This window comes from Oncorhynchus mykiss, chromosome 6 (genome assembly GCF_057628025.1).
Source record: "Oncorhynchus mykiss isolate SJ-2025 chromosome 6, ASM5762802v1, whole genome shotgun sequence".
NCBI lineage: Eukaryota > Metazoa > Chordata > Actinopteri > Salmoniformes > Salmonidae > Oncorhynchus > Oncorhynchus mykiss.
Genome location: NC_143027.1, coordinates 58,136,005 through 58,157,724, shown reverse-complemented (window position 1 = coordinate 58,157,724; position 21,720 = coordinate 58,136,005). Strand labels below are relative to the sequence as shown.

Below are 21,720 nucleotides of genomic sequence, written 5' to 3'. Positions count from 1 at the left end.
TTCATTTGAAATCTGAATAATTCATTCTAGGTCATTTGTTTTTCTTCATTTTTGTTTATTGGTCCAGTGCAGTTGTAAATCAAACAAATACACTGTGAACACAAAGTCTGTGTATATATATATATATATGTATATTTTAAAACTTATTTTTGAAGAAAATAAATAGACAAGTGTTCTAGTACACTGTATTTGACAGCGACTGTATCCATTCACGTGATCATTTATTGCCGCCGTCACGTGACTATGATAATTTAGTCTGCTGTGTGCTCAGTGAGGATGCCGCAACCACACACACATCTTGGCAGGTCGTCTATCGCGATAACCAGAAAACAATAAAAAGGTAAGACAAATAGCCGATACGAATGTAGCTGTTACTAATTTCACTAGTCCGCGTAAATGCCTGATTCACAGCCTACCTGCCATGTAGGACAAAGGGGGTTGTTATTTCCTGGCAAGAAGATGGAAAAGATAACTGGTCCTTTGCGTTTCCATAGGGTTCACTGGACATTACAGTAAACATATCGATATTGATTTTGGTCTGCTTCTAAAACAATCTCATTAAGGCACAAATTAAAATCCACGATTTCCCTGTAGGGGAACCCGGGGTTGGTTGTCACAGTGTTTACTCAAAATCCAGGGCTTGCTGTGTAATAATTTTAAGATACAAATGTGGTAGATCAAGCCATGCGGTAACGAACATCTAATTGGCATGGGGGTGTCACAATCTGACAACCATCCCCAGGGTAACAATGTACTCAGTAAGCTAAATTACGTTGAAAAGACACCTAGAATACTTATTTTTCCGGATGTTTAAAAGCCTGTTTCACAAGTTTGGACAGCACAGTCCAGTTAAATTAATTGAATTCAGTAAAGTGCACTACAGTAGAGAGAGTACCGTACAGTTGAGTTTAATTTGAGTAAAGTAACAGTACGTTAGAGCAGTAGTTTCCAACCGGTGTGCCGCTGTTCACCGATGTGGCTTGAGGAACTCAGGTGTGCCGCAGACTTTTGCGGAATGCACAGGTCATTTTGACTTGAGCGCCCTAGTGCTGGTCCGATAATACGTTCAAAGGAACATGGCTACATCTGTATCCAGTGCGCTCAGGCTGTTGTTAAATTTGTATAATTTTACTTTGTCTGTGAAAACCATTAGCACAGGCAAATCTGATTTAGGTTTAGCCAGAGTTATGTATTTCTTAATATATGGCTCTGGGCTAACTGTAGCTATTCCACAGCGCCTGCCAAACAAACAAACTAAGCACGGCCTTGTCATTTGTTGCCCAAACCGATTTTACCTGAGCTACATTTTCTTCTTTCTGGCATGACACTCTTAAAGGGGTATACACAAATTGACCATCATGAGTAAGGAACTATCAAAACTATGAAAATATTTCAAATAAACCCTATGTAATCAATTTACATTAAAATTGTCACAGAAAATAGATTGCATTATGGATCAGATGAGATGGAGGTCATTACCACTAAATAAATGAGGAACATTTTAGATGTGCTGCATAATTTTACATCCAATCAAGGTGTGCCACAGTTCAAAATAACATCTGCTAGCCATGTGTATGTGACCAATACAGTTTGATTTGATATATGGATCTGTGCCATTCACTTTAACCTGGACTGTTAATAGCATGAGTGGTTGCCAGTAGATGCACTTGTTTTGATAACAAAGAGAGAGCTGCATGTAGCCACCTGTGCACGTTTGTTCATATTCTTTGCTAGTTAGTGAGGTATTATCCCAGTTATAGCTCATTTCTAGTCAATAATGGGAGAGTGGTTGCTTCCTAGAAGAGCACAAAATGTGTGCATTTCTAGACATCTTTGAAAAGCGAGTCAGGTAAAGAGCTTTTTTTATGTCTTAAAAGGGCAGTGTTGTATTTTTATGACTGTCTTGAATAAGCTAAGTAGCCAATAGGCAGAGGGTAGCATAATATGTCTGTTTCCCTATAATAATGAAAAGGGATAATAATGAATTTTATTTTATCAAACACATTTTCAGTCATCTCCTTGTCTGAAGGACAAGTGGATAAACAGGTTAATGATAAGCCTTTAACCTTTAATAAGATCTCATGGAATGTGGGCCTACATTGAACACCACACATTTGCTGCCACTGTAGACTGAATGACAGAACAGCTATTTCCATGTTAGTGTTATGGGATGCCTTTTTCTCCATTTGTTTTTGATGGTAGGCCACTCTGTTAGGCCTACATTATGATGAAATAGCCACAACAACCTTCTTGGCCACTGTTGAAACTGTAACTTAAAGCGGGTTCAGTGTTCACAGTAAATGCGTGCTGGAAGTTGCACAGAATTTTCACAACGTTCAAACTTGCGCTCAGCAGACCGGAAATGTGCTCAGTGCCAGGGAAAAAAATTGAGGGAACATTGGTGAGATGCTTCATTTATGATTACAAAGTCTGTCCATGAGAGATTAAGGTCAGCCTCAGCCCAGAATTATGCTTTTACTGAAAAGAGAGGCTGATAATATAGTAGATCCATAGTCATTACTTTCCTTTGTGTATAGACCTTGTGAGTATGGTGGTAAGGCTGGGCAAAATATATATTTCACAAAGGAAAGTAATGACTATGGATCTACTATATTATCAGCCTTTCTTTTCAGTAAAAGTATAATTCTGGGCTGAGGCTGACCTTAATCTCAATATATAACTTGTGCAAGTTCTCCCACTTAAAAAGAGGAGAGGCCTGTAATTTTCATCATAGGTACACTTCAACTATGACAGACAAAATTAGAAAAAAAAATCCAGAAAATCACATTGTAGGATTTTTAATGAATTTATTTGCAAATTATGGTGGAAAATAAGTATTTGGTCACCTACAAACAAGCAAGGCTCGCACAGACCTGTAACTTCTTCTTTAAGAGGCTCCTCTGTCCTCCACTCGTTACCTGTATTAATGGCACCTGTTTGAACTTGTTATCAGTATAAAAGACACCTGTTCACAACCTCAGTCACACTCCAAACTCTACTATGGCCAAGACCAAAGAGCTGTCAAAGGACACTAGAAACAGAATTGTAGACCTGCACCAGGCTGGGAAGACAATCTGCAATAGGTAAGCAGCTTGGTTTGAAGAAATCAACTGTGGGAGCAATTATTAGGAAATGGAAGACATACAAGACCACTGATAATCTCCCTCGATCTGGGGATCCATGCAAGATCTCACCCCGTGGGGTCAAAATGATCACAAGAACGGTGAGCAAAAATCCCAGAACCACACGGGGGGACCTAGTGAATGACCTGCAGAGAGCTGGGACCAAAGTAACAAAGCCTACCATCAGTAACACACTACGCCGCCAGGGACTCAAATCCTGCAGTGCAAGACATGTCCCCCTGCTTAAGCCAGTACATGTCCAGGCCCGTCTGAAGTTTGCTAGAGAGCATTTGGATGATCCAGAAGAAGATTGGGAGAATGTCATATGAAACCAAAATAGAACCTTTTGGTAAAAACTCGTCGTGTTTGGAGGACAAAGAATGCTGAGTTGCATCCAAAGAACACCATACCTACTGTGAAGCATGGGGGTGGAAACATCATGCTTCGGGGCTGGGACCAGGACGACTGATCTGTGTAAAGGAAAGAATGAATGGGCCATGTGCTGTTTTTTTCTCATTTTGTCTGTCATAGTTGAAGTGTACCTATGATGAAAATTACAGGCCTCTCTCATCTTTTTAAGTGGGAGAACTTGCACAATTGGTGGCTGACTAAATACTTTTTTGCCCCACTGTGTGTGTGTGTAATATGTGTGTGTGTGTGTATATATATATATATATATATATGTCTTTTTAAGGTACAGTGGTATTGATCCGCATACTGGTACAGATCCACATTCCGGTACAATAATTTTTTTTTTTTTTTGCAATACTGTCTATAAAGTTATTTTTGATACAGTGCTAAATAAATTAAAAGTTGGACAAATTGGACTAGTTCACTGTCAACTTTGTTTTATACTCAACCAAACTAGGACAATCAGAATGGATAAATCCCAATTAAACCACTTAGAATTAATTGGTTGTCATGCACTACTCATGAAACATATATTTTGTGCTTTTAATATTCAGAAACATCAAATACCGTCAAAGATAAGAAAAATATTGTGCTTTGATATTTTGGCTATATCGCTAAGCCCTATATCAGGGTGAATAAATGAAACCTCTGATATCCAGGCATTGACTCGCAACACTAACTCACTCCTTTTTGCAAAAACAAGAGCAAAACAATAGCCATCAGATCCTGTAGCAGTAACAGTACAGAAGCCATTCAAAGTGCAAAGCACTGAGGATCTGCTGGCCCTGTGCCATAAGAACATGACTCACAGACCGGACACACCCGCTCAGCAACACAGGACTTAATGTCTAATTCAGTGTCATGGCCACTGTCAAATCAAATTGTATTTGTCACATGCGCCAAATAAAACAAATGTAGACTTTACTGTGAAACGCTTACTTACTATCCCTTTCCCAACAATGCAGTTAAAAAGTATGAAAATTAACAAATGGATAAAAAGAAAAGTAATACAATAAAATAACAATAGCGTGGCTATATACAAGGAGTACCGGTACCGAGTCAGTGTACTGGGGTAGTTGGGGTGATTGATTGAAGTACTATGTACGGGCTGAAAAGCAGAGAGCCCGGGTAGCCATTCAATTAACCTCTTCAGCAGTCTTATGGCTTTGGGGTAGAAGCTGTTCAGGAGACTTTTAGTCCCAGACTTGGCACTCAGGTACCGCTTCCTGTGCGGTAGCAGAGAGAACAGACTGCGACTTTGGTGGCTGGAGTCTTCAACCATTTTTAGGGCCTTCATCTTACACTGCCTGGTATAGAAGTCCTGGATGGCAGGGACCCTGGCCCCAGTGACGTACTGGGGCGTACACACTACCCTCTGTAGCACCTTGCAGTCGGATGCCGAGCATTTGCCATACCAAGCGGTGATGCAGCCAGTCAAGATGCTCTCAATGGTGCAGCTGTAGAACTTTCTGAGGATTTAAGGGCCCATGCAAAGTCTTTTCAGCCTCCTGTGGGGGAAGAGATGTTGTGCCCACGTCATGACTGTGTTGGTGTGTTTGGACCATGATAGATCCTTAATGATGTGGACACCAGGGAACTTGAAGCTCTCTACCGTCTACACTACAGCCCCGTCGATGTGATTAGGGGCATGCTCGGCCCTCTGTTTTCTGTCGTCCACGATCAACTCCTTTGTCTGACTTTTGAGGGAGAGGTTGTTCTGGCACCACACGGCCAGGTATCTTGACTTCCTCCATTTAGGCCATCTCAACGTCATCGGTGATCAGGACGACCACCGTTGTGTCTGGGCTGACTGGGCTGTACTGCTGTGGCATGGTGTTTCCAGGGTGATACACCATCCCATAGTGCTGGGCGAAATGGCCAAAATACATTACTTTTGTGTATCTGTGGACACCCCTTCAAGTTAGTGGATTCTGCCATTTCAGCCACACCTGTTGCTGACAGCTGTATAAAATTGAGCACACAGTCATGCAATCTCCATAGCCCAACATTGACAGTAGTGGTATTACTGAAGAGCTCAGTGACATTCAACGTGGCACCGTCATAGGATGCCACCTTAACAACAAGTCAGTTCGTCAAATTTCTGCCCTGCTAGAGCTGCCCCCGTACAACTGTAAGTACTGTTATTGTGAAGTAGAAGCATCTAGGAGCAACAACGGCTCAGCCATGTAGTGGTAAGCCAAACAAGCTCACAGAACGGGACCACCGAGTGCTGAAGTGCGTAGCGTGTAAAAATCGTCTGTCCTCGGTTGCAACATTCACTACCGACTTCCAACATCAGCAGAAGAACTGTTTGTCGGGAGCTTCATGAAATGGGTTTCCATGGCCAAGCAGCCTAAGATCACCATGCGCAATGCCAAGCATCAGCTAGAGTAATGTAAAGCTTGCCGCCATTGGACTCTGGAGCAGTGGAAACGCGTTCTCTGGAGTGATGAATCACGCTTCACCATCTGGCAGTTTGACAGATGAATTTGGGTTTGGCGGATGCCAGGAGAACACTACCTGCCGACTGCATAGTGCCAACATTAGTCTTTTGGAGGAGGAAGAATGGTCTGGGGCTGTTTTTCATGCTTCTGGCTAGGCCCCTTAGTTGCAGTGAAGGGAAATGTTAACGCTACAGCATACAATTACATTCTAGACGATTCTGTGCTTCCAACTTTGTGGCAACAGTCTCAAGAAGGCCCTTTCCTGTTTCAACATGGCATACAGAAATGGTTTGGAATAACTTGACTGGCCTGCTCAGAGCCCAACCCCATTGAACATATTGAAATAGAATGCCGACTGCGAGCCAGGCCTTATCGGCCAACATCAGTGCCCGACTTCACTTATGCTCTTGTGGCTGAATGGGTGCAAGTCACCGCAGCAATGTTCCAACATCTAGTGGAAAGCCTTCTCAGAAGAGTGGAGGCTGTTATAGCAGCAAAGGGGGGACCAACTCCATATTGATGCCCATGATTTTGGAATGACATGTTTGACACGAGCAGGTGTCCACATACTTTTGGTCATGTAATGTCCACAATATTTTACTTTTGACGGTATTTCATTTTTCTGAATAATTGAAGTTCTAAATATGTTTCAAGAGTACTGCAGCATGACCCTAGGATGTAATTTTATTCAAAGTGGTTTAAATGTTTTTTCTCCATTCTGATTTGTTTTATAGTCAACCAAACCAACCAACATAGGACAGAAATGGCAGTGAAGTTATCCAACTTTTCATTTATTTAGCACTGTATCAAAATAACCTTATCGACTGAATTGTAAAAATCCATACTGGTATACTTCAAAATGAAACCATTCCATTATATAGCACCAAGGTTTGATATGTCATTGATACTGTATACACCTCATCGGTGTGAGAATCTGTACATTATTTCATGAGGAGAAACCAAAGCAGAGCCCCTTCCAGACAGGGCGGTTCAGAAACACAACTCCTGTTTTGTTCCAGGTTCAAATAACCACCTGTGGGGATGTGGATATTGACACCTCTTTTTCTCTCACAGTCCGCATGTATAGTGCATATCTTAGTGGAATGACAGTCAATGTTCCCTCAATTTTTTTTCAGGACAGGAAATTTCAGCTCTGCTGAGCGCAAACTTGAGTGTTGTGAAAATTCAGTGCAACTTCTGCCGCGTGTGAACACTGAGGCTGTACCCGCTTTAAGTTAGTTTTAAGTGACCAAGTAAGCTACTGTGGCTATTTGATCCTAATGTAGGCCTACCAGAGTGGCCTACCATCAAAAACAATGGAGAAAAATGCATCCCATAACACTTTAACATGGAAATAGCCGTTCTGTCATTGTCTACAGTAGCAAATGGATGGTGTTCAATATAGGCCTACACTCCATAAGGACAATGCAGGGCTTGACATTAACATGTTTATCCACTTGTCCTTCAGACAAGGAGGTGGCTGAATGTTCTTGTTTTCATGCAAGAAACCACTTTACAAAATAAATGGCATTATTATTCCCATTACAGAGAATCATACAAATTATGGTTCCTTTATTATTTTCCCCTAACCCTACCACCCCTCTCCTAATTGGAGTAAACTAGTAGCCTTTTGTCTTGAATAAGTTAAGTAGCCAGTCTCAATACATCACTGCCCCTTTAAGACATAAAAAAAAAGCTCTTTACCTGACTAACTTTTCAAAGAAAGCTAGCAATGCACACATTTTTGTGCTCTTGAAGGAAGCAACCACTACCCCATTGTTGACTAGAAATGAGCTATAACTGGGCAATTAACTCAAGAACTAGCAAAGCATATGAACAAATGTGCATAGGTGGCTACATAATCTCAAAACAAGTTCATCTATTCTCAGCCGCTCATGCTGTAAACAGGTATTTCAAAGTGAACGGCACAGATCCATCAATGGCTATTTGCATATAGGCCTACTACAGCTCTGATTGGTTATGGTGAGAGTACTGAGTCATGCCTTTCAATGCAATAGATTCCTACTCTGATGCGCTCTACCTACATGAAAATATTTTGCAGTTAGATTTGCATACTAAGTCTTGCATAGTTCATTTTTGTTTTGGTATGTTACATTGAAAGTGGCTAATTGGTTGACTCGAGCAATTCCCACAGATCAAATCAAATTTTATTTGTCACATACACATGGTTAGCAGATGTTAATGCGAGTGTAGCGAAATGCTTGTGCTTCTAGTTCCGACAATGCAGTAATAACCAACGAGTAATCTAGCTAACAATTCCTAAACTACTACCTTATACAAGTGTAAAGGGATAAAGAATATGTACATAAAGATATATGAATGAGTGATGGTACAGAGCGGCATAGGCAAGATGCAGTAGATGGTATCGAGTACAGTATATACACATGAGATGAGTATGTAAACAAAGTGGCATAGTTTAAAGTGGCTAGTGATACATGTATTACATAAAGATGCAGTAGATGATATAGAGTACAGTGTATACATATGAGAAATAATGTAGGGTATGTAAACATTATTATATTAAGTAGCATTGTTTAAAGCTGCTAGTGATATATTTTACATCAATTCCCATCAATTCCCATTATTAAAGTGGCTGGAGTTGAGTCAGTGTGTTGGCAGCAGCCACTCAATGTTAGTGGTGGCTGTTTAACAGTCTGATGGCCTTGAGATAGAAGCTGTTTTTCAGTCTCTCGGTCCCAGCTTTGATGCACCTGTACTGACCTCGCCTTCTGGATGATAGCGGGGTGAACAGGCAGTGGCTCGGGTGGTTGTTGTCCTTGATGATCTTTATGGCCTTCCTGTGACATCGGGTGGTGTAGGTGTCCTGGAGGGGAGGTAATTTGTCCCCGGTGATGCGTTGTGCAGACCTCACTACCCTCTGGAGAGCCTTACGGTTGTGGGCGGAGCAGTTGCCGTACCAGGCGGTGATACAGCCCGACAGGATGCTCTCGATTGTGCATCTGTAGAAGTTTGTGAGTGCTTTTGGTGACAAGCCAACTTTCTTCAGCCTCCTGAGGTTGAAGAGGCACTGCTGCGCCTTCTTCACGATACTGTCTGTGTGGGTGGACCAATTCAGTTTGTCTGTGATGTGTATGCCGAGGAACTTCACTTACTACCCTCTCCACTACTGTTCCATCGATATGGATAGGGGGATGTTCCCTCTGCTGTTTCCTGAAGTCCACAATCATCTCAGTTGAGCGATATGTTGACGGTGTTAACCAAAGGGGAAAAGTTGAGTGAAATTCAATATCGTGCTGATATTTCTTTGTCGTGTTAGTCTGAGGGGAGCTGCGTGCCTGCGCAGTTTAGAGGGAATATTGCAGACCGTCCCATGCAAATATGGCAACTCTATTCCTTCAAGGCGCTCACTTTCAGCACATGGGGCTGCATGGGGCTCCCACCCTTACACTCACGTTACCTTTCTGAGCAATTCATACATTTAATTTCATTCAAAGAAGTCTGTTTACCTCTCACCTGTCTTCATCAAAATGATATGGTAAAAAGTAATTATGCTTAATTTAAAAATATATTTAAAAAAAAAACTTTTTATTTAACTAGGCAAGTCCGTTAAGAACAAATTCTTATGTTCAATGACGGCACAGTGGGTTAACTGCCTGTCGGGGATTTTAACTTGCAACCTTTTGGTTACTGTTAAGGGTTGCGTCAATTGAATCTGGTATCAGGATAAATATGACACTGAGTCACCGATTGTAAACTATGTACTTTTTTATTAGCTAAGCAATAAGTGGTAAATGCAATTTTTGTATACACGGGTCCGCTGTAACACCACGCAGGGTAGAACAGAGAACTGACTTGTTCCTGACAAAGTTATTATAATATACTCTGACAGAAGTAGTTCCTGCTTCCGAGCCGTCCTGTCAGAGTAGAGACTGGGCGTGGTTTAAACTCACTCAGCCTATCGTTGATTGTTGGCGCACGAGCTGGTCCCAGCCCCCTAGGCGCTTCAGCGGTCAGGCATTGTAGCTGTGTAGAATATCTATGCGCTCATACTCTCGATACAGTTATTACACACCTGGCTCCTGTTATCTAACAAAAGAGTGTTTGTTCTCTACACTACGTTCTGTATGCGTCTCCCGCAACTCATTATAACTGCCTACACCCAAGGTTAGCCATTTTCCGCTAATGTTACTTCTAACTCACACAGACACCCTCATGATAGGCCAAGCATATTGTCAATCTCTTGACAAGCAGATGGTATAATCGTAGAATAAGTCATGCCTAGTTATTGACAGAGTGCAGTTATATCAGAGATATTTGTCCTCATTGATGCAATCAGTTAAGCGCATTTATTTTTATGCATTTCACACATTCATCACATGGAATGTACAGCCCTGCCCCAGCACTGACTGCACTGTAGAGGGCATTAAGAGCCAGGATGTGATGTTATCATACATACCATGACTGCATTTCAAACAACTCAAAGTAGACCGCCTTCGGCCCTAAACACAATGTTCTATGCCCTTGGGGGAATTCCCGCGGCCGTATTTTTCGTCCGTTTTTAACGTAAGCCCCTCAGCCCTCGTTTTTAACGGAGTTTACAAGTGTACAATTATGTTCACTTCGAGGGCATGAAACACCCCATAATTCAATTTGAGGCCTAAGGGAATAGGGTGTGTCTTTTTTAAGTGTTTCGGAATGCAGCCCATGAGTGGGCCCACTGGCATAGCGCAGTTTCTCAGGTTAGAGTTTGCGTCAGCCACTCAAAGTATAGACTACCGATCGCTCACCATGGATCTGAAATTGTGACGTCTACGCTGCTGCCTATCAGTTTATGTGGTGCTAGGGCTTGAAGTAGCCTATAGCTTTGCTTTAATGGGTACATTTTTATTTAATTGGTCGTCATTTTCTAATGTTAAGCCTAACGTTTATGTTTCACGTAGTTACAGGCCTACGGTATCGCAATGCTGCTATTTAGAATGCAGGCTGGCCGCAATAATGTTTTTAATTGTTATGTAATTAAAGTGGGAAATTCAAACATTACAGATTCAGAGATGGATGGAAGGGGTTGATGGGATTAAAGGATGGGATTAAAAAACAACGATTATGAAATACCTCGTGTCCGTAAAATGTATATAAACAGCAAAAAAATGTATATAAGCAGCAAAAAAAGAAACGTCCTCTCACTGTCAACTGTGTTTATTTTCAGCAAACTTAACATGTGTAAATATTTGTACGAACATAACAAGATTCACCAACTGAGACATAAACTGAACAAGTTCCACAGACATGTGACTAACAGAAATGGAATAATGTGTCCCTGAACAAAGGGACACATTAATCAAAAGTCACAGTCAGTATCTGGTGTGGCCACCAGCTGCATTAAGTACTGCAGTGTATCTCATCCCCATGGACTGCACCAGATTTGCCAGTTCTTGCTGTGAGGTGTTTCCCCGCTCTTCCACCAAGGCACCTGCAAGTTCCTGGACAAATATTGTGGAGATTCAATCGTATCTTTTTTTTTCTCTCTTGGGGGTGCACACGGAGGTGTCAATTGACCGGCAGGAAGAACCAAAATATGTAAAGGACACATTGCTAGGCCTAAACGGTGTTAAACCTATTTAAAGGTTTAGTCTAGGCTGCATTTTGGTTGGACCATGTACTATTGTCCATAAAAATACTCATATCAGCATAGCTGTGGGAAGTAGGGGTGTGAGGGTCCCCCACAAAATGAGTGAACTAGACCTTTATTACTCCTGTATAAAAAAAATACTCTGGGCTAAGTATTTACAAGTCCGTCATCCTGCTGAGTTCGCCACTGGGTGGACATGCTGGTGTTCCTCGCCAGAAACCTTTTATGGGGCCTGAGACATGGTAAAAAAAAAAACTCATTACACTTTTTTCAATTTCATTTTTTTCATTCAAATCCAGATTAATCTTAATCGAAAGACATAGCCTATAGGATAGGCTGGAATATTCTGTCAAACCTTGAATGATTTATTTGCACAGGTTTTTTTTGCACTAATTTAGGTTATATTTTGTACTTATTGTGTTTAGGCTACTTTATTTATTCTCTAATTTGGAGGCCTATATGAAATGATTTTTACAGTTTGACAGGCAAAATAGGCCTTGTTTTGTTTTTTTGTTGCCTAAATCAATGTTCATTCAAGTGTTAAAGATTGTTATAGGCTAAATAATGTATCTGTTGACTTATATATAAAATGCACAAATTCAAATAGACTAAACCTGTTGTTTTGTGACATCGCAATGTCGTCAACATCGACGATGGCTGTCAAACATTGCCATAGACGATGCAATTGGGTTATTGTCAAAATAATTTCTTAAATAAAAAGTAATACAATTTAGACATAGGTGTGAGATGATGGGCACATTGGCCCACAGAGCTGTGGGTGTGTTTGCTACACCAGGGAGTGGGTCTAGAGAGTAGATGGAATACATTTGGATTAGACCACTCCACGCTCTCTGCCTGCTTCAGAGGCATTAGCTACGCCAGTTTTTTTTTTCTCTCTCTCTCTCTCAAATCTCAAATCCTCCATCTTCCCCTTTCTTGTCTCTTAAGGCAGGTGGCACCCAATCAGAGGGACCCTCTTCCCAGAAGTAGCCAGGCCCCCAGACAGTCCCAGCATGGAGAACCGGGACGAGTCCAGGAAGCTGAACGAGAGCTCCTCGCACCCCGTCGACACAGACGCCGTGGCCCCCGAGCAGGCTAAAGAAAGCATGCAGATGAAGAAGGAGATCTCCCTGCTCAACGGAGTCAGCCTCATCGTAGGCAACATGATTGGCTCGGGCATCTTCGTGTCTCCCAAGGGCGTGCTCATCTACAGCGCCTCCTACGGCCTGTCGCTGGTCATCTGGGCCGTCGGTGGAATATTCTCAGTGGTCGGCGCTCTGTGTTACGCAGAGCTGGGCACCACCATCACCAAGTCCGGGGCCAGCTATGCCTATATCCTGGAATCCTTTGGTCCATTCATTGCCTTTATTCGCCTGTGGACATCACTGCTCATCATTGAGCCCACCAGTCAGGCAGTCATCGCCATAACGTTCGCTAACTACCTGGTGCAGCCGCTCTTCCCCACGTGTGAGCCACCCTACTCAGCTTCGCGCCTCATCGCAGCCGCCTGCATATGTGAGTAAACCCTTATGACGCGCTTAGGCACTCTCTGCTTCACTTTATCCTTCTCTCACGAATGGCAAATGAAGGATCAAAGGACACTCTGAAAATGCAAATAGGACATTAGCAGACCGTTTAATTCCAGTTGAGTAACTTAGAACGCTCTCAAATTGCTCTTAGTAGGACTTGCTCTTCAGGTTTTCCAGTACCTTCCTACCTCATACCCATTTCAGTAACGCTACGTGACTTCAACAGGCAGAATTAGTACATACTGTTCCTGCGTTACAGGGTACATTAACTGATTCACTGATACACTAACTGTTTTCATGCATGCGTGTGCACTCACTGCGCTGTGCATCTGTACAGACAGCAGCCCAACAGAACAGAACAGAACAGGGCAGGGCAGAACTACTCTTGAGTTAAGAAGCTTCGAGTCCTCTCCATGTGACCTGTGAATTGTAACATGCAACTAATTGAATGAGTGCTCTGTGATTTTGAAAGACTCTCACAGCACAGTAAAAATATTTGGTCTTTGATCTATAACAGCCCTCTGCTAAGTACTAGTCGTCTGATGTTGTGTGAACACTCCTGTCTTTGGTTGGCCCTAGGTTTGCTGACATTCATCAACTCAGCCTACGTGAAGTGGGGCACCAGGGTGCAGGATGTCTTCACTTACGCCAAAGTTCTTGCCCTCATCGTCATCATCATCACAGGCGTAGTGAAGCTATGCCAAGGTCAGTGACACTGTAACACTGCTGCCAACACATTACGGTTGATTCATTTTCGTATCCGTTTTTTATCCCATTGCATGAGAGGTTGTATAGTAATTATTGTCTGCCTCCTCTCAGGATCCACCGTGAACTTTGAGGCGTCATTCCAGGGCTCTTCCACAGACCCAGGAGACATTGCCTTGGCCCTGTACTCTGCCCTGTTCTCCTACTCGGGCTGGGACACACTCAACTTTGTTACCGAGGAGATCAAGGACCCAGAGAGGTACTCATGACGTCCTGACTACACGTACCAAACATACCGCTTGATTTCCGCCTCTATAGTCCGTCAGTAACTAGACCAACTGCTCCGCTCCCCTGCTAGAACGGTAACTGGGTTCCATTACTAATTGGAGGAAGCTTTGGTAACAAGGATGTGTGAATGCAGTGGTAGATAATGGAGTGCCATAGTGATTGCTGGCAGCTGGGTGTTATTCCAAAGTAGAACCTACCGTATGTACGTTCACACATTAACGCCATTGACATGTAACCTTACCACCATGTTGCACTGTTTTGTTTAAGCAAGTTAACTCCGGCTAGAGTATATGCCAAAGCAAAGAGAGACGTATACTGTGTGAATGATCATGTTTGACCTCTTGACCCTGTTCCCATAGGAACCTGCCCCTGTCCATTGCCATCTCCATGCCCATCGTCACGATCATATATATCATGACTAATGTGGCTTACTACGCCGTGCTGGACATGAGTGCCATCCTCGCCAGTGACGCTGTGGCTGTGGTGAGTTCAGAATTGAGAGCGCTCACTTTTATATCACGGAATGGGTTTTATTTAGTTTATTGGGCCAATGGGTCTCTGTTGAAAGGCAGATTACTTACTGCTCTGATTTCTGGGAATGTGCCACACGTTGAAGTAATTACCATGTGATAAATGCCCTTGCTTGTTTTTTGAAAATGTTTTATGTATACATTGAGTTGATGTTCTGTTCTTAGGCCTGTTTGTCTTTGTTTCTATAAGCACCTGCTCACCCTCAGGCGACTGTGTCAGGGCTGGGCCGCCTGGCCCGTTGACAGTCAGGATGTTTAATTGGAGTCCGACAGACTCCCCGTTTTAGATATGGATCTTTCTTTAGCCATGTGTAAAAGTGTGCGTTTTTTTTAAATATCCTGTGTGAAATATGTTTTATCTTCTCCTCTGTAGACGTTTGCGGACCACACTCTGGGAGTGATGAGCTGGACCATCCCCATCGCTGTGGCTCTGTCCTGTTACGGAGGGCTAAACTCATCTATTATCGCCGCATCCAGGTAAATCCTGGGACACGCTCGCTCTCCCATACATTGCCCTAAGCTTTATGGTCTTGCTGTTCAGTCTAAGGCCTCGATTGTTCCATCTGGTTATGTTGTACTCCGATGGTTTTTACAGTGACCTTCTATAATAAACACCAGCTGGAGTTGTTTTCTGGTAGTGGCTATGGAGGTACACTAAAAGTATGTGGACACCTGCTCGTCGAACGTCTCGTTCCAAAATCAGGGGCATTAATATGGAGTCGGTCCCCCATTTCCTGCCATAACAGCCTCCACTCTTCTGGGAAGGCTTTCCACTAGATGTTGGAACATTGCTGCGGGGACTTACAGCCATTCAGCCTCAAGAACATTAGTGAGGTTGGGCACTGATGTTAGGCCTGGCTCGTAGTCAGCGTTTCAATTTATCTCAAAGGTGTTCATTGAGGTCAGGGCTCTGTGCAGGTCAGTCAAGTTCTTCCACACCGATCTCGAGAAACCATTTCTGTATGGACCTCGCTTTGTGCATGGGGGCATTGTCATGTTTAAACAGGAAAGGTCCTTCTTGAAACTGTTGCCACAATGTTGGAAGCACAGAATCGTCTAGAATGTCATTGTGTGCCGTAGCATTAAGATTTCCCTTCACTGGAACTAAGGGTCCTAACCTGAACCATGAAAAACAGCCCCAGACCATTATTCTTCCTTCACCAAATGTTAAAGTTGGCACTACGCATTCGGGCAGGTAGTGTTCTCCTGGCATCTGCAAAGCCCAGATTTGTCTGTTGGACTGCCAGTTGGTGAAGTGTGATTCATCACCCCAGAGAACGCGTTTCCACTGCTCCAGAGTCCAATGGCGCCGAGGTTTACACCACTCCAGCCGACGCTTGAAATTGAGTATGGTGATCTTAGGCTTGTGTGTGGCTGCTCGGCCATGGAAACCCATTTCATGAAGCTCCCGACTAACAGTTATTTTGCTGATGTTGCTTCCAGAAGCAGTTTGGAACTCAGTAATAAGTGTTGCAACTGAGGACAGACGGCTGAGCTGTTGCTGCTCCTAGACATTTTCACTTCACAATAACACCACTTACAGTTGACTGGGGCAGCTCTAGCAGGGTAGAAAGTTGACCTACTGACTTGTTGGAAAGATGGCATCTTATGACGGTGCATGTTGAAAGTCACTGAGCTCTTCAGTAAGGCCATTCTACTGCCAATGTTTGTCTATGGAGATTGCATCGCTGTGTGCTCGATTTTATACATCTGTGAGCAATGGGTGTGGCTGAAATAGCCAATTCCACAGTGTATGCTGTGTGCCACAGATTTACCATTATGTTGTCCAGATGCTCTAGTGGCTGCTAGTGCTGAGTGATTAACCGAAATGTCAGTTGTTTGAAAAATAACTAATTGACCGACATCTGTTCAATTATTTGAATTCCATTTTGTTCGTTTTTTTTTTCCTTTTTTTTTTTTCTTCTTCCTGTGAGCTCAATGCACACATTGGCTGCAGTTTCACTAGTCATAATTTCAGATCATGCCTGGACTGTGTGACGTAGCAGTGAGTTATAGTTACCAGTAGGCCAATGTTCTACATAGTTTGGCGCAGAAAACGTGATAATTAACTACAATGACTACGGAGAGGGAGAGAAGAGAGAAGAGGCGCAATCGAAAGGGGTAGAGAGCAGTTGCTTCGCGGTATCTCTACCTGAAAATACATTATCAAAAGTGATTGATAGTTGGTATTTAGCAGTCATAAAAGTAAACCCTTATTTACTTAGAAGAACTTTTACAATTGTGATTTTGTCAGTCTGCATAGGCAGCAGCTCGATTGAGATGACTTGGAATCAAATAAAACAAAATGAAATATTTTATTAAGTAAAATAATGTGAATAACTGATTTTAATAATTGATAAGCAGTAATGGGCAGTCACTACCATCATGGGACTTGTATTAATTGTTTTATTCTGTGGTGTTCAACCCACATAATGCATAGTGCATTTAATGTAAAAAAATCTATATCTTTTTAAAAATCTACACGAAACTGAACCGACCAAAACAAAAAACACTAATCGCTCAGCACTAAGTGATACCTCTGCCGTTGGCAGGCTGTTCTTCGTGGGCGCTCGTGAAGGTCACCTCCCGGACGCCTTATCAATGATTCATGCAGAGAGGTATACTCCTGTCCCTGCTCTGCTCTTCAACGTAAGCACCCCCTTTCCTTACATCACTTACATCGCACACTTTAGAACAATTTCATCAACTGTTATGCTAAACAAACAAAGTAGAAACATCTCCACTGTCCAATCAACTCAAAGCTGCTGTCAGTGCTGACACCTGGTGGATGGACATGCCCAGTGCAGCTTCCTAACTATCTGGTGTGGATGATGCTGATGAGCCATGTCTCTCCCTGCTGGTGAGTCATACGTCCTGCCTCTGTTGACCAGTGTCTTCTTTGTTGTTGTTGTGTATCCACAGTGTGCCATGGCCTTGGTTTACCTGACTGTAGAGGATGTCTTCCAGCTGATCAACTACTACAGCTTCAGCTACTGGTTCTTTATGGGTCTGTCTATCGCCGGGCAGATCTACCTGCGCTGGAAGGAACCAGACAGACCCAGACCACTCAAGGTGAGAACTTGAATGTCTCAACTTGTGAACTAATATGTTCATACTTGATCAATTAATAGACTAAAGATCAAATCTCTTGGAAGACACGTAGTTACATGTAAGGCAACAATTTAAATGTTATTTTCTCCTTCCTTCTTCCTTCCATGTCTGTGCTTGTCTCCCCTATGTGTTCCTGTGTGCAGTTGACCCTGTTGTACCCCATCATCTTCTGTTGTTGCACTGTGTTCCTCGTGGCAGTGCCACTGTACAGTGACACCATCAACTCTCTCATTGGCATCGCCATTGCCCTCTCCGGAGTGCCGGTCTACTTCCTGGGCATCCACCTGCCCGAGTCCAAACGCCCACCCTACATTACCAAGTTACTACGTGAGTTACCCTCTCTCAATAAGACCCTTTCCTCAGCCTGTTTCCAAATGAGGACGGATTTTTATATATATATATATATATATACAGTGCCTTGCGAAAGTATTCGGCCCCCTTGAACTTTGCGACCTTTTGCCACATTTCAGGCTTCAAACATAAAGATATAAAACTGTATTTTTTTGTGAAGAATCAACAACAAGTGGGACACAATCATGAAGTGGAACGACATTTATTGGATATTTCAAACTTTTTTAACAAATCAAAAACTGAAAAATTGGGCGTGCAAAATTATTCAGCCCCTTTACTTTCAGTGCAGCAAACTCTCTCCAGAAGTTCAGTGAGGATCTCTGAATGATCCAATGTTGACCTAAAGACTAATGATGATAAATACAATCCACCTGTGTGTAATCAAGTCTCCGTATAAATGCACTTGCACTGTGATAGTCTCAGAGGTCCGTTAAAAGCGCAGAGAGCATCATGAAGAACAAGGAACACACCAGGCAGGTCCGAGATACTGTTGTGAAGAAGTTTAAAGCCGGATTTGGATACAAAAAGATTTCCCAAGCTTTAAACATCCCAAGGAGCACTGTGCAAGCGATAATATTGAAATGGAAGGAGTATCAGACCACTGCAAATCTACCAAGACCTGGCCGTCCCTCTAAACTTTCAGCTCATACAAGGAGAAGACTGATCAGAGATGCAGCCAAGAGGCCCATGATCACTCTGGATGAACTGCAGAGATCTACAGCTGAGGTGGGAGACTCTGTCCATAGGACAACAATCAGTCGTATATTGCACAAATCTGGCCTTTATGGAAGAGTGGCAAGAAGAAAGCCATTTCTTAAAGATATCCATAAAAAGTGTAGTTTAAAGTTTGCCACAAGCCACCTGGGAGACACACCAAACATGTGGAAGAAGGTGCTCTGGTCAGATGAAACCAAAATTGAACTTTTTGGCAAACAATGCAAAACGCTATGTTTGGCGAAAAAGCAACACAGCTCATCACACTGAACACACCATCCCCACTGTCAAACATGGTGGTGGCAGCATCATGGTTTGGGCCTGCTTTTCTTCAGCAGGGACAGGGAAGATGGTTGAAATTGATGGGAAGATGGATGGAGCCAAATACAGGACCATTCTGGAAGAAAACCTGATGGAGTCTGCAAAAGACCTGAGACTGGGACGGAGATTTGTCTTCCAACAAGACAATGATCCAAAACATAAAGCAAAATCTACAATGGAATGGTTCAAAAATAAACATATCCAGGTGTTAGAATGGCCAAGTCAAAGTCCAGACCTGAATCCAATCGATAATCTGTGGAAAGAACTGAAAGCTGCTGTTCACAAATGCTCTCCATCCAACCTCACTGAGCTCGAACTGTTTTGCAAGGAGGAATGGGAAAAAATGTCAGTCTCTCGATGTGCAAAACTGATAGAGACATACCCCAAGCGACTTTTTCACGCCCAATTTTTCAGTTTTTGATTTGTTAAAAAAGTTTGAAATATCCAATAAATGTCGTTCCACTTCATGATTGTGTCCCACTTGTTGTTGATTCTTCACAAAAAAATACAGTTTTATATCTTTATGTTTGAAGCCTGAAATGTGGCAAAAGGTCGCAAAGTTCAAGGGGGCCGAATACTTTCGCAAGGCACTGTATATATTCCTGTCTTGTATGATAGTTGAAAATGTTTCCATTGAAAGATGTGGAAACAGTATTTTCATTTTTAGTAATTTAATGATTGCGCTAACCCTCTTTCTTTCACTTGTGCTAGGTTCTTTCACACGCTTTACCCAGCTCACCTGTTTCTGTGTGCTCACTGAGATGGACATCAGTGGGTAAACCTCACTCCCAACCATGACACACAGTTCCCACCACGTTACCCACCACCCTTTGCAATTCACAAACAGACACATGGGACCAACTCATGGAAATTCACCTGGGAATATTTAATAATTTTACCAGAATGTCTCACTACTATGTTAGTCTGTAGTTTACAATTTGGGACACTATACACACGTTTACATGCACAGACAGGTATAGAGAGGTGACAGTGTGGGACTCCAGTTGCTTTTCACTGTCGCCAACCTGATGCCTGATGGTTCATGTGAAGTTAAGCATTTGGCAAGGACAGATCCCAAGAAAAGCCATGGTCATCTGGCCAGGACTCTGGGACATCCCCTCTCCTTACGTCATTATCCTACTCAAAGTTTCACTTCTCCCCATCTCCTGACATATCATTGTCCCTTGCCTGGTGTATGGGGTGAGATCTGCATCAGAGCATATGGAGTTGTTCTCTCCCTTCTCAGAGGCTGGAGATCTATGTAAGATGGCAGCACATCTCTTATCTCGTGATGGAATGACCTATAGAGGTTGTTTTGATGTCAGAGGGTATAGGTATGCACTTTTTAATATGCCGTGCCTGTCATACATATACACTGAGTGTACAAAACATTAGGAATACCTGCTCTTTCCATGAGACTGTCCAGGTGAAATCTATGATCCCTTATTGATGTCACCTGTTAAATCCACTTCAATCAGTGTAGATGATGGTTATGAGAAAGGTTAAATAAGGATTTTTTTAAATTCTTGAGACATCGGTTGTGCATGTGTGCCATTGAGGGTGAACTGGCAAGACCAAAATATTTAAATGTCCTTGAATGGGGTATGGTAGTAGCTGTCAGGCACACCGGTTTGAGTGTCAACTGCAACTCTACTGGGTTTTTCACACTCAAGTTTTCCCGTATCAAGAATGGTCCAACACCAAAAGGCCATCCATCCAGCTTGAGACAACTGTGGGAAGCATTGGAGTCAACATGGGCCAGCTTCCCTGTGGAATGCTTTTGACACCTTGTAGAGTTCAAGCCAGACAAATCGAGGCTGTTCTGAGGGCAAAAACTCAATATTAGGAAGTTGTTCCTAATGTTTTGTACACTTAGTGTATGTCTGCATATCCGGAAGGGACATGCAAATACACCGGTTTTCGTAAATATTAAAATGTATTTCTTAAAGGTGATGCTACGGTCTTGTTCTCTTGGAGCTTTTGAGTTATGGATTATGGTTTATTGGAAAAAGGGAACCAATGACTCAATGTCTGCTGCTACATGGTTGTTCAGTGGGTTTTTTTCCCAGCCCTCCTTTCTGGTGTTACTTCAGTAATGAGATGCTCATTTTTCTGTGAACTGCTGGCTGACCTTAGTAAGGTTAATGTAGTATGCAAACTATTTATCCATAAGCCCGAATCCCACCCACAAAGACCTTCTGTACTACTTTTGAAAATGTACAATAGCCAACTCATCTCAGCAACGGCAAATGTAACCCTCCAAAGACCATGGTGACTGAGGCCATGTCAGCTTTACCAACAGTTGGGATCACTTGATGGGCCTATTAGGGCAGCAGCAGTGAATTAAACAGAACGTTAACTTTATTGTACCTGTAAGTTAACCATGCAAAGGATCTCCTGGGCCAATATTTATAGTTATTCAGTGAATATGAAAGACGCTGTTACCCATGAATAAGTTAAATATGAGGAATGAGTTGGCTGTCAGTTTGCCTGTTGAATACTAATTCCATGGAAGATTGGTTTTATTAATAAAACTTCTTAACCAGTTTGCAGTATAATTTCATTCATTACAGCAATAATGCA

The 21,720-nt window shown here is 42.6% G+C and overlaps 1 protein-coding gene across 1 annotated transcript; it reads left to right on the top strand.

The window, feature by feature from the left end:
• The first annotated feature begins 215 nt into the window (after positions 1-215).
• Positions 216-21,682, top strand: LOC110526237 (Y+L amino acid transporter 2). The gene is made up of 10 exons (XM_021607032.3): positions 216-340; positions 12,537-13,103; positions 13,697-13,822; positions 13,937-14,081; positions 14,470-14,593; positions 15,014-15,117; positions 17,193-17,289; positions 17,563-17,712; positions 17,895-18,078; positions 19,849-21,682. The coding sequence occupies exons 2-10, from the start codon at positions 12,602-12,604 to the stop codon at positions 19,914-19,916; spliced, it is 1,500 nt and encodes a 499-aa protein (XP_021462707.2). The 5' UTR covers positions 216-340; positions 12,537-12,601; the 3' UTR covers positions 19,917-21,682.
• Positions 21,683-21,720: the final 38 nt, after the last annotated feature.